Genomic DNA, 13,316 nt, shown 5'->3' with positions numbered 1-13,316 from the left:
TCCTATTTGTGCTAAAACTGCATGGTCATAAGAGGAATTAAAACAAATTGCCAGTGCAATGCTGGGCTGTTCTCTGCTCTCAAAGTTGATCTGCACCAGTAACCTGTGCCAAGTGCCATCATTACCTTCTTTAGCAAGTCTTCCTACATGTTTCTCCAGGCTGGTAACCTGGTGTTTCTCCAGGTAGCTATAAAATTGGAATAAAGTAACTGGTTCTGTTTGGAGATACACAGAAGGCAGCAAGCCATCGCAGGTGACGATCTGCTCTAGCAATCTTCGTAGAACTGAAAGTAACAGAAAAGAACAAATGAATAAAGGAAATGCTGTAGAGCTGCCAAAACAAGATGTTCTTTAAAGGCGTAAGGATAATTTTCATTCTTGTGGTCAAATTCAACTGAAATGGCCTGTGGCTCAAGGAACAGAGCAGTACCTGTTTCTAATTGTCCAGGGTACTTTTCCTTCATCTTGAGCGCCAACATGTACTTCAGTACTTGACAGAATCTTTCTGCTGAAGCAAACAGGATACTGCCAGGGTCTGCAACATCACTCCAGATTTTTAGATAGTGCTTCTTCTTTTTACTCTTCTGAATAACTGAAAAATCATATTTTAGGAAATTAGTGAGCATTAGCAGATTTTGAATTTTACATGAGAAATTAGGCACCAGATGGCATATCTAGATACCTATTTGCATAAACTGAATTTGCATCATATAGACAGCTTTGTTCAAAGCAGGAGGTTTGCTGCCAGTATTTTAATGTCTGCGAGCACCCATTTCAGCAAGCTTGGACTGCAGCCTCAAATTGTCATTAGGAGACCTGAATGAGATGCCTTATAGCAAAGCTCTACTGCCCTTCGAATCATCACTCATTTCTCCCTATCAGCAGAGTCAGGTTTCCAAAATTGCTGCTCTTTGACTGCTAATTCCACTGTCTGCCACACATCCCTGTTTCTAAGACACACCTCACTGTTCAGTTATTTCATGAACCAGACTTTTTTAAAAAAATATATAATTATACAAAATACATATATATACACATATGTATATGTTTATATGCACATATACATACATACACACATATATGTATATACAAATACATATACATTTATATAATTATACAAAATTATACAATTTTTTTTGTTTCCTTACAAAAGGAAAACAAATCATGACACTTGTTTTCTCAAATAAAAAATAAAAATAAAAAATGAGAAATTATCTATAAGAGCTTTTTAAATTCTGTGAATATCTGTAAAGAATTTAAAATGAAACTCTGACACGTCTGCGAAAGCTCAGTTTCTCCCTGAACCTCTCACACACCGGTACGCCCTGGCAATACGCATTTACTCACTTTCTTCAACAGACATATCCAAGACATCCCCCAGGACTTGCAACTGCTCTGACACTTCTTCCAAAACATTTTCTTGGATAATCTGGGCTACATTTGGTGACCTCAGTTTCTGAAATGCAACATGCTAATGTCAGTGGTTGAAAAAAAAGGCAGCATCAAGCTCAAGATGAATGAGTGTTTCATAGAAGCACATATCAAAAGTCTTGGAGAAAACACCAGATTCTCTCCAATGGTCTCTTCTCTCATCACACCATGGCTTCGCTTCTGAGCGCAAAGCTGCAGAGCAGAACAACATAAAGTGACATTCTACTGGAAAAGGCTGTCCAGTATCTGAAATTCACATCTGCCTCATCCACCAATAACTGTGAAGCAGATCAGTACTAACAGTTACACTGTACTCTGCAGGCCATGCAAGCACAGGACAAAATTGTGCTTTGAGCACTGTATCTGAATTAGTTGGTGGACAAGGTCTCAAACAGAGAGAAATACTCTGCTGTGGTTTTTTTTCCCCCTGAGAGCCACCAGTTTCTTCCTAGGCATACGGCTTTTTCCATACACAAAGAAAAGAAAAATTGATCACATGTTGTTGACACAAAATTCAACCCAAACCAGCCTCCTGCAGCCTGCTTTGGTTACCACAAGTTCAAGGAAACCAAGAGGCTGTAAAAAAGGCAGCAGTTTTGGATGATATTTGCATGACCTCTTCTCTGCATATGCACGTATACACTGCTGCACTGCTGGAACTCAAGTACTATTCGGAATCTTTCCGCTTCAAAAAGAACTGCCTACACATTTATTTGTATCTCTACTCAAAAGTCAACAGCTACAACAACCACCTCACAATCCCATCAGCTATTTCTTACCTGCAAAAGTGCTTTGCACAGCTTCAGATGAGTTATTAAAAGTACATCTAATCTGTCATCACCAGTAGTTACATCTCTTGTTTCTGTTTTCATATCAAAGCTCAGGGACTGAAATGTGTTGTCATTGTACGTGCTGTTGCGAAGAGGAAAGAAGGATTAAAACATGATCTCATATTACCAAATAAGGATGAAGACACGCAATCTCAGTAGAGTGCAACCCTCACTTTTACAAATTCAAACAAGTTGCAGAAACATAAACCAGGTGGCATTTAAGACACAAAAGTATTTTTTATTGCATTTGTAACACTTCTTAGAAAACATGAGGACTATTTCTAGAACTAGAAATGAATTACACAACAGTAATATCAGATCCACTGATCCCAGAAAAATCTATTTTGGAGAATCAATAATAGAAAATGCTTCCAAGAAAGTGTGATGTGAGACAACTGTTCAAAGTTATCCAGACAACCCTGCTTGTAATACTCTTGCACATCAGGCATTCCATCACTTACCGAGGGTGTCATTCTCCAATGTTTTTCATATGTTCAGTTCAAGCTTCCTGCTATTTCAGTCTGCCACTCTGAATTATGAATCTCAGAATATTAAAACAAATAGTTTCTATCTTGGATGTTCACACTGTTAGCACCTCCGTACAATCTGTACTTAGCCAAACAATCTATGAGTAAGAGTTATGGGATCAGCTTTGCTTTCCCCTTTACCTTGCCACCTATAACAAAGTGCTGCAGACACCCACCTGATACTGGCTGTTCTTATGCTTCCAAATAATGAAACTTCATCAGCGCTACAGTCAGCATTTAAAAAGTTAAAACTTTCCAGCACTGTCTCCACCATTAAACTTTCCATAGATGAATGTTTGTGATGAAGTGTCCTTAGCTTTTGAAGAATGAAGGGGAAAATGTTATTTGTAGATATTAAATCATTTTACACAATTTATTGATTGATTTTTCAAATTGCTCTTAATCACAAACAAATTTGCTTTTTTTTAATATTTTATTATTGGGAACATGCCATTGATATAACCTGATGTCAAACCCACTACAGGGTCACAACATTTTTTATCTCTTAGGAATAACAGTGGAAACTACATCACATACCAGTGTTAAAATATTACCATACCTTTAATTTATCCCTCAGAGTTAAAACTTGGTATTCCAATTTCTCCAGCTGGGTTTGACCAACATCATGGAATTTTAGCAAATTTAACACTTCTTGGAGAGTCCTGTCAATTGACTTTGTAGATCCATCCAGTTTTGCATCATTTGCAGCGTTCAAGCTTTTCTGGCTATTGCTTTCTTGTTCTGTCAGATGGCGACTTCTGGTCTGGTTTAAACTTCTACCGCCTTTTCCACGACTCAGAAAACTAGATGGGCTACTTGGAAATGTGTCCACACACGGAGTCTTCTTCAGAATATCTAGAGTTGCATGGTCTGGAAGAGGATGCTGCTCTTCTGCACAAGTCTCTTGAATAATCACCAATGGCAACGTCCTATTGTCTAGAGCTGGAGCTGTAATGCTGGACTCTGTCACTCTCTGATCCTCAGAGCTGAATGAGTCTCCTTCACTTGTCTCTGCAGGACTGTGATGTTTACTCCTCTCGTGTACACCAAAATCACAGGCAGCCAAGTAACTTAATATGCTGGGAGGCTGAGCTTCACCACTTACATCCCCTTGGTTCTGTCTTTGTTGCAAAACAGACTGCAAACAAATTTTATAAGCAGTAAGCACATATACTACTGAAAAGCATGATGTGCCACCTGGGATGAAGAACCAGTTTCCAGTTCTTAAAAGCACATGCACTCAAACTCATGAAAAACCACTGAGCTGTTCTGCACAGAGGAACACACTGGTTCTAAGACAATGTTCTGCACTAAGGCTACTGAGACTGGCTCCTAGTGCAATTCCCAGCATAGAGGATTAAAACACATGCCCACATCCCTACCATTCTGACTGCCAAGAGAAATATTTCACAGTGATTTAATATCTTTTACAAAATCTAAAATGAAGCTCCAAGTAATAGAGTAAAAATAAAAATAACCCACTCTGGAATGTCATGTTTTCACATTTCTGAGTGTGATCTTCAATAGCCTAATCAGATCTACACATTCAAGGTCTACGCTCTGCATTTTGCCTTCTTCTGCATACTCACTGGGTAGTATTTCTCTCTGAAGCTGGGAGTATTAGGTGGGGTCCAGTTGTATAAAGAGCTCTTCCTGCTACCCACAGAAAACTTGGCGGTAGTTCCAGGTGACAAGAACAGGTTCTCTGCATCAAAGGGGCTGTAGCAGAAGACACAAAGACCAACCTGTCAGTAAGACCAGAAAGTACAGCTATGCTTAGCAACAGGAACAGCTGTTAGAATTAGAATTGTGACACTTAGTAAACAACTGAGGGAATAATAGGAAAGAAAGACTAACTGCCTCTCTGACCAATATCTTTGATCATATCAGCTGAAAAAGAAATAAGCAAAAATACTGCGTGTCACATACAAAAATCAAAACACCCTTTAGACAGAGACCTGTGCCACAGTCTTTGGAAGGCAAGTCCAACAGACTGCAAAGCCTGATGAGTTCTCTGTCCTGCCGCAGTTTCCTACATAGACACCAGTGCAGCACAGAATGCTTTCTGATAGACACACACACCATAGCAGAAAGAAAGAAAGCACAAAGTAGCACTAGAGAATAGTTGCATTTAGCTGTACAACACAGAACTACATTAAGACTGAAACCATCCAGACACTATTGAGGACTGACTGACTGTACGAAAATGAACTTCTGCTCTCTAACAACAGCTGAAGGGCAGAGTTCCACTCCTCTCCAGCTTCTCACGTCACACATGGACACCATCCTTCAGTGCAATGCACCACTGTCTTTCTCAGCATGGAGATACCATTCCATGAAGTAGCCTAATACAGGATAATTGGCTAAATCAACCAGTATCACCCAGCTGCAGTTCATCAAACAGCCCGATTCCATGGATTCATGTTAACCACCATCTGTATTGTCTCAATATGCAGAAAATAAATCTGGTTTCTGACAGAAAGAGCCTATCGGTCAAAGCCTGCTAAGTTTATTGATGCAAGCAAATTGCTTCTATCCACAGCATTTCTTAAGAGACACAGGAATCGTTTCCTCAGATTTTTCATTTTTAGCTTTTAATACAGCAATATAGTAATGCAAAGTGGCACTTAATAGGAAAGGGACAAGAATAATGAAGTATACATAACTGTGCTTTTGACAGTTACTAGAACCCTCTAGCAAAACACAGACACCCTCCAGAGAAGCCTACAGTTAACGCAGGAGAGCAAGTAGAGAGTGAAAAGAAGGGTGAACAAACACTGGAAACAATGACATCTGCTCTTACAGCATCTACTATCTCTTGCTTTTAAACTCTGTAAGTATGATCTATCACCTTGTTCCACGTTCATATAGCAAACAAAGCAGCATATTGGGACAGATCTAAGAATCTATCTCACCCAATGTCTTGACATTTTCAGAAGTCAGAACAGAAAAGCCCAGGAAAGAGAGTGACTAGAATAGGTTGTCCCCCAGACACATACTCAAGTTTAAAGCAAATCAAAGTTTAGACACGTCATATACCAGGCACTGCAAGCAGACTATTGCCATTAATAGTCATTAGCAGATGCTTTCACTTTTCTTGTCTAAACACTTCCTGAAATTACACAGAATCACAGAATGTTAGGGACTGGAAGTGACCTTAGTCCAATCCCCCTGCTGGAGCAGGAACACCTAGACTAGGTCACACAGGAACGTGTCCAGGTGGATTTCTGATGTCTCCAGAGGAGACCCCTATTCCAGCATTCTGTTACCCCTACCATGAAGTAGTTTCTTCCTCATATTTATGTGGAACCTCCTATGCTCCAGCTTGTGCCTACTGCTTCTTGTTCTATCACTGGATCTCAGACTGACCAGTGCTTGGATAATAGCAAGATATATGTTATCAAAGCCCCTAAACTGGGGAAGGATGAAACACTTGGTATTTCCACTATTTTATCATCCTTCCACATTTCTTTATCAGTTGCATACAGAGGACTGTCCCCAAATTACATTTTTAGACAAATGTAAGTAATCAGACAAAACATTAAAGAGTTGAACGCAACCCTCTCCATCTCAGAGGTTTTGAATTCCTCTCTCTCACTGCCAGGACAATACCCTAATGAATCTCTGTCCACCCATCCTGTGTGTTAAATACCTGCAGGGCCAGAAAGGCACTCAGTGGATAGATGCATCTGAATTCCATTATTAAGCCTGCATCCACAATAGTTTTGGTTGAATGGATTAAGCTTACTTATTAACAGAACACAACACTCATTTTATTCCCTCCTTATTGAACATATGTGAAAACAACAACGTACTTTTAACAGAGTGAGCATAGTTTGTTTTCTGCAGTTCATCAAAGCATAACGAGCATAGATGTCAAGGTTAGTGCAGCTTGTTATAGGACATGCTTTGAAACATCATTTGTCTTGAAAGCACAGCAATATATTGGACTGCTGCCTAAGGATGCCCAGGTGAGCATTTATTTCACAAAAGCCTTTATCTATATGAGAAAGACTAGCAATATGGATGCAAAAAACCACCTCCAACAAAATAAACTCAAATTTCCTTTTTTATTTTCCTTTAAAGTTTTGTTTTCCTCCTGCTCCAGGAATCCTTGTGAACCAGGCCAGCATCGATCCAAAGCAGGCTGAAATTAGAGGAGTTATTCTGGGTGGCAGGAACCTTTAGATTCCAGCACAGGGCACTAGCTGAAGCTTTGAGAAGAGAATACAGGTTTTCTTTTTGTCATTCATGACTGAAAATTCAGACTTCAGATTAGGTTAGCAAAAAAACAAAACAAAAAACCCAACTATTTTATGCCAAAACAAACCAATGTATTCTGCCAAACTAACCAGCAAAGCAATTCTGCAATAGGCCCAAGCTCATTCATGCTCCTTATGGCATGATCTACAAAAGCTTTTATTAGAGGCCATAACACTAGCAGCCTAGTTAAAGAAAATACACATTTAGAAGTAGAAGAGTGAAGTACATTTCAATTTTTTTGCAAAGCAGGTCCATTTTGAAAGCTGGCTTTTCAGGGATGTTTGGGGGTAGCAGACAGATTTGTTTAGTTATTCTTACACAAAAGAAACAGCCATTACTTTGAGTGCTCTCTTAAAATAGAAATACCCTCAATTACCATCATCCAACTTCTTTTCTGTAAGGACCTTCATCAGACAGGCTGTCGAAGTGGAGAAGTCTGCCAGTTCTATGCAGAAGTGCTCTGGAGAATCTACTTGGTAGAGTACCAAGGCATTTCACAAGACTTAAATGCAGCAGAGACACGCAGCTGGAATATTCTCACAGAGAGAAAAATTTCCAAGTGGGGATTAACACCCAAAGGAAGTGAATCACCACTAGCCCCGCTCCCTGCTCAGATGTTGCCAACTCTAAAAAGCTGGGTGAGTGCTTCCAAATGCCATAGCAGCACTCATCTTTGCTGGTCCAAAGTTATCACAGAATCATAGAATTACCCAGGTTGGAAAAGACCTCAAAGATCATCAAGTCCAACCACAGCCTCATAGTACCCTAACAGCCCTCTACTAAATCATATCTCTGAGCACCACATCCAAACGGCTCTTAAACACATCCAGGGATGGTGACTCAACCACCTCCCTGGGGAGCCGATTGGAGTGTTTAACTACCCTTTCTGTAAAGAAGTGTTTCCTAACATCCAACCTAAACTTAGCTTGGTGCAACTTGAGGCCATTTCCCCTTCCCTTATAGTGTAATCTGTGAGGTACTATCACAACCAAATAACTAAATTATTTAAGTTATGTATATTTCTGACTTTCTGAATACTAATGTGCTTTGGAGACTAAAGCTATTGTACGATCAACCATGCTATATCCCAGAACAATCCCTGAATGGTACCAATAGAAGCAGGTTAATAAGTTTTAATTTGTGGCAGCGAGTCTGTCAGTATGTACCAAAAGCTCCAAACATTTAGTGGTTGTCAATTTCCCAAGAAACTGGCATTCCCAGTAACAATCATCTAATCTGCTGTAAGCTTAGGGTCATGTAACTATTTTCCACTTAGGGAAGATAGCAAAATAGCCATCTTTCAGGCAACTTTATGTCATGGTATTCATACATACAAAACTCTCACAAACCCAGGAAAAAAAAAGTCAGTTGTTAACTAGCTGTAAGATTTTTCTCACTTCTTCAGAGATTCTCAGGAAAGCAGGTCATTTTAATATTAAAAAGAAGTCTTATTAAGCACAAGGACTGAACACACAATACAAAGACATCAGAGTCACAAACTAAAATATACCAGATAATGCTGCTGTGAAAGGACTACATTAGGTTCATCATACATCCATTCAGTCACAGCCAAATTGAGTGAGAACAGAACATACAGCCTGGCAAGACTACAGTGGTGCACTCAAGTAAGATGACACACAATAAAAATAACAGTACTGCCTTGAAGATCTACAGTGGTACGATTAGAGTGAGGAATAATATTCAGCGCAGCATCCACAAAAACAAGAATTTGCTTTTAATAACATTAGTAATCCAGTACAAAAAAAGTGCAAATTTAAAGCATAAAAGAGTTAAACAAGTCACAGGCACAATGAAAATAGCCAATTGTTTTAAAAGTGTCTCCGTAACCAAGTTTCCCTGCAGTGCAGAAACAAGCTTTACATCAATAACCACAATCATAGTGCAAATATGAAGGTGTCAAGTCTTTAGGTAGGTTCATTTTGTAATGATTCTTGGCCTGGTAATAGTGACCGTCCTAAATTTCAACTGAATATATTTTTTTTTATTTGTGCCTAGAAGCTTCTATTTCCAGTTTCTCTTCAATGTATTTAAGATTACTGTTCATGTTTTATCGGTGTACATACATCGCTTGCAGCTAGAGTTGGACGCTCACTCAAAGAAATAGTAAAACTAGGTAAAAGCCTACAAGTCAGCCTTGTGGCTACCCATGGTTGTGATAAGAATAATTCAAAGAAATGAAGGGTCACAAAAATAGGTTCCTCCCTTTCCTTCCACCTCCCCAGAGACTGGACCCACAGGGCCAGAGATCAGGCCAAGTGACTGTGGTTGCTGTGAGGAAGCACAAGGCTTCTATCTATCCCGCACCTGCTCTGCAAAAACAGAAAGAGAACTATGATGTTGATTGCTGCTCAGTGACATACTTCAGAGCCTTTTATTTGTTTCATATTTTTGACTCCAGCTTTTTAAATTCTAAGCTGTACTTACTTCCAGAGGACTTCCAGCTGTAGCTTGATAGTGCCCAGTTCAGTTATATCCACAATGATTGCTTGAGGCTTGGTTGTAAAGAAGTTTATGCTGTCACATGTCACAACACCAACTAGAACTGTGGCCAGTCCTCGCAGTTCTGTCACCTGCTAGGACAGACAGATATGTCCATTTTCTTCTCAAAAAACAATCCTACAACTCACATGCATGGAAAGGAAAACATCCCTGGCTAAGATCTGCTCAAAAGCCCAAACAAACTTAAAGCCCTGATTCCTGATCCTAAACTGCTGTGAGCCAATATTCCCATAAATATGCCACGGATTGTTAACAAAAAAAAAAGAGAGGTTCATGAGTGAAGGAAGACAGAGCTGTACAGTACTTCTAATAACAGAAAGAAGAGGACAACGTGAAAAATATTAGTCAGACTTTTAAAAGTCAAAAAAAAAGTGTAAAGCTTTGTATTAGCTCTTCTAAGACAAAGTGTGTCAGAAAAATTTGTATTACTTTACAAGCATTATGACAAAAGAAGCCTCTCAATTACCCTCTCACCCAATCTACATCACACAGTGGCACCAAGAGAGGTGTTATATGGATACCTCTAAAGGCTCTTTTGGCAAAGTGCTAAAAAGTCAGTCTTAGGAAACCAAGTTCTTGCTGCCAGTTAGGAGGGAAATACTGCAGCAGCTCTTTTAAAAGAACTACCAGAACTGGAAAACATGCACTGGCACAGTTTCTTAGTAGGATAGGAACCAGTAGAGACATCAATCTCAGCTCCTTTTAGGTTGACAGGAGTCATGCTGCATAGTCCAGCCCATGAAAGATGCCAAATTACACTGGAAATGCTGTTTAAGGATTAACTCCACCTGATAGGTACATGCCATAATCAAAGCCAGTGGCAGCAGCACAAGGGTATATGAGGACCATAAGCTTCCCCCACAGAAACTTGCAACATCCTAGATACGAATCCAGGATTTATTTTAAATATACATACTGGACTCCAGAACACAGGAAAGTAGAGGCACTAATACTGCTACCAGTGCTATGAGCACCAAAAGAAAAACAGACAATTCTGTTTAATACACAGAAAAATGATTAACTGCCATTTTTACATGTCCAGAAAAAGAAAATTATTGAAGTGCTTTGACAAATGCATGGTAGGCTAACAGGTAAAGCAGTATGGCAGAAGACCTGTTAACACACTGGTTCCAACCCAACCATTATACACCACACCTTGATTTCAAATTGCTCATGGAGATTGGGTATAAAGATCTTTTCTTCTTCATCCCACGTTTGGCTGTCATCAGTCTCAATCTTGCCTTTCAACCTCCATTTTTGGCGCCCCAGTCGCACAAAAACCTGGAAATCACGAGGAGAAAAGGATGTTAGGTCAGCATAGCCCAGAACATTCTCTTTAGACCATAAGCCTCAACTCCACTCCAAAACTGCAGAGGCAACGCTGTTTCATTGATCACTATGTATTTAGGACCTTGGATAAAAGCAGAAGACCAGAGGCAAAGGTTCAGGTTGTGAGCTTTAGCATCTTCAATCAATGCCTAATTATATGCTTCATCCACTTCAGAAGACCTTCAAAACTGCTGTATATGTGGTGCAGAGGTACAGAAATACATGGCACACTGGAATTGATACAGAATCATTAGCAGAGAAACTTTGTGAAGTACTAAGTTGCACTGAAATAATACAATGGGCAGTCTTCCAAGAAACATGCAGCAACTGTTACTTTACCTTCAAAGTTGCCTTAGAATTAAGACCTACCAGGCTGGTCCTAATAAACAATCACTGACATCTTTGAACACTCTCTGGTAACACTTAACTCACATCCTTCCCTACTCAACCTCAAGCCCTAGTAACCAGTGAATATGACGGGCTCCTGCCCTCATCAAGACAGAGCGCAGTTTTATCACAGCCTGTTTCCCACTTGCCTTCTACACACTGTACCCTTGCTCTCCAGTTCCTCAGCAGCAAATTCACAGCAATAAAATGACAAAATGAATCATTATATACTGCACCTCATACTGGTCACCTGGGCAGAGACGTGCAAATCCCACCAAGCCTGAAAAGAGAAGAAAAGCTCCTGATACTTGAAGAGTTTTACAGGGGTCCCAACAAAGCCTCAGTAACCCAATTAATACTTCTTCATGCTTAGCCTCATGCAGAAGTTATTCCACTGGGCCAAAACTCCTCGTCAGCTTTTGTACTCAAATATAAATAACATTCTAGATCTGTTTTACAGCACTGAAACAAACAGAAGTCTGCCAAAAATTCTGGTCAGGGTCAGATGTAGAAAACCACTGGAAGCAACTCACATTAATTTTGGATTTCCTAGGTAGAAACTGATTCGTTTAGAGTCCATTTGCTGAACTAATGAGTCTTGAAAGAAATATGACAAGAACATACCTTTCATCTTCAAGTGAAACTCTCCTAAATGGACCTCTAACGCCCCTTCTATGAAGCACATGTCCTAAAAGAAATATTGAACAATCAATTAGGACTGAAAAGCAGAGTGAATAGAATAGCTCCCTTTGCATACATGTCATGTTCTCATGCTATCTTTAAATGACTTTGGCTTATATTTATTTTCTGTAACAGACTAACACTTGCACTAGTGGAGGTCAATGGAGAGGCCACTTGTACCACTGTCAAGATAGAAAATTGTGATGCCTCTCCACAAAAGAGCCTAATCTTAAAGTTCATCAAGTTCAACTGCAATCCAACCATCCTACCCTAACTCCAACAACCTTCCACTTCATGAGAACTTGAAGCCAAACTGAGTAGTAGACAAAAACTGGGAGGAAACCAAAGCTTTGCCTGAAAGGTATTTTATCTCATGAGTTTCAGTTCGCATTATGCGCTGTATTTAAATCACATATTAAGTTTCTAAATCCCCATTACTGGAAAAGCCATCAACAACTCCTGCTGCCCTTTTATGCTAAGCAACAGTCAAGATTTCACTACACGTTAGCAGTAATTCCTACCTCTGTACACTCTTGAAAGTTCTTATAGAGCTCCACCAGGCTCTCCCTGGAGGCTTTGGTGGAAGGAGACAAGGAAAAGGCATGTTTCATATTAGTGGCCCCATCTCGCAGTCTGCACTGGATACAATAAGCTTCATAGAGTTCTTCTACCTTTAAGATTTGTGGATAATTTCAATAAGGAACACTGTCAGTCATTAATGGAGGAGGAAAAAAAAAAGAAAAAAGAGGAAGGGATATAGAGAAATAATTTGCTCTAAGTTATCAGACAAGAAGACAGGAAGTAGAGTACCACTTTGTTAACGGCAAAATTACTCATAAAACAGGAAGCTGATTCTCTTAAAACATATTAATATACCTATACCTTTAGCTACGTCTAAGAAGAGATTTAATTCCTTTAGAAGCAGACATGCACATGTCAGAGGTGATGGGGGATAACATGTAAATGTCCTAAAAGCAAACTTAAATACTTCTTGAAAAAACTGGCAGAAGTTGCAAATTGATTTCACAGGCAAACTCAGGTTGGGACGAAGCAAACATTCAGCCTGAATAGGAACATTCAAGGAAATAAATAAAATCCCCTTCTTCCAAGAGTGGTTATAGCTTTCAGAAAGTATCTAGTATCATTTATCTTCTGGAAAACTATAATCAAACTATTTTCTATTCAGAGAGTTTGCTTACACAGAAATGTCTCACACATAAAAGACAAAATTCCCTTACTTTGCTTATGTGGAACTCCAGTTTTCTAATGTATCTCTCCACAGAGCGAATTTGCTTTTGAAGTAGGTAGGTAGAGAGAGAGAGAACAAACTAGATTAGTTTTTTCAGTA

General features: G+C 39.4%; 1 protein-coding gene across 13 annotated transcripts in view; it reads right to left on the bottom strand.

The window, feature by feature from the left end:
• RIPOR3 (RIPOR family member 3) overlaps positions 1–13,316 on the bottom strand; it is a 43,124-nt gene that overhangs the window by 3,986 nt on the left and 25,822 nt on the right. For 12 of the 13 annotated variants that reach the window (XM_015881766.3, XM_015881762.3, XM_085519850.1 and 9 more), the window contains 13 exons: positions 13,207–13,260; positions 12,490–12,639; positions 11,912–11,975; positions 11,524–11,567; positions 10,727–10,852; positions 9,497–9,642; positions 4,378–4,507; positions 3,348–3,926; positions 2,965–3,104; positions 2,211–2,343; positions 1,348–1,456; positions 431–592; positions 126–284 (listed from right to left, as the gene is read on the bottom strand). In XM_015881766.3, coding sequence (XP_015737252.2) covers positions 126–284; positions 431–592; positions 1,348–1,456; positions 2,211–2,343; positions 2,965–3,104; positions 3,348–3,926; positions 4,378–4,507; positions 9,497–9,642; positions 10,727–10,852; positions 11,524–11,567; positions 11,912–11,975; positions 12,490–12,639; positions 13,207–13,260 — 1,996 coding nt within the window. Of the gene's footprint in view, positions 1–125; positions 285–430; positions 593–1,347; positions 1,457–2,210; positions 2,344–2,964; positions 3,105–3,347; positions 3,927–4,377; positions 4,508–9,496; positions 9,643–10,726; positions 10,853–11,523; positions 11,568–11,911; positions 11,976–12,489; positions 12,674–13,206; positions 13,261–13,316 lie in introns of all 13 variants that reach the window. The other variant, XM_085519857.1, reaches the window with a different exon arrangement.

Source organism: Coturnix japonica, chromosome 19, assembly GCF_054131305.1.
Source record: "Coturnix japonica strain WE chromosome 19, WE-NBRP24, whole genome shotgun sequence".
Classification (NCBI taxonomy): domain Eukaryota; kingdom Metazoa; phylum Chordata; class Aves; order Galliformes; family Phasianidae; genus Coturnix; species Coturnix japonica.
The sequence above is the reverse complement of the archived record's forward strand: the minus strand, read 5'-3'. Positions and strand labels throughout refer to the sequence as shown.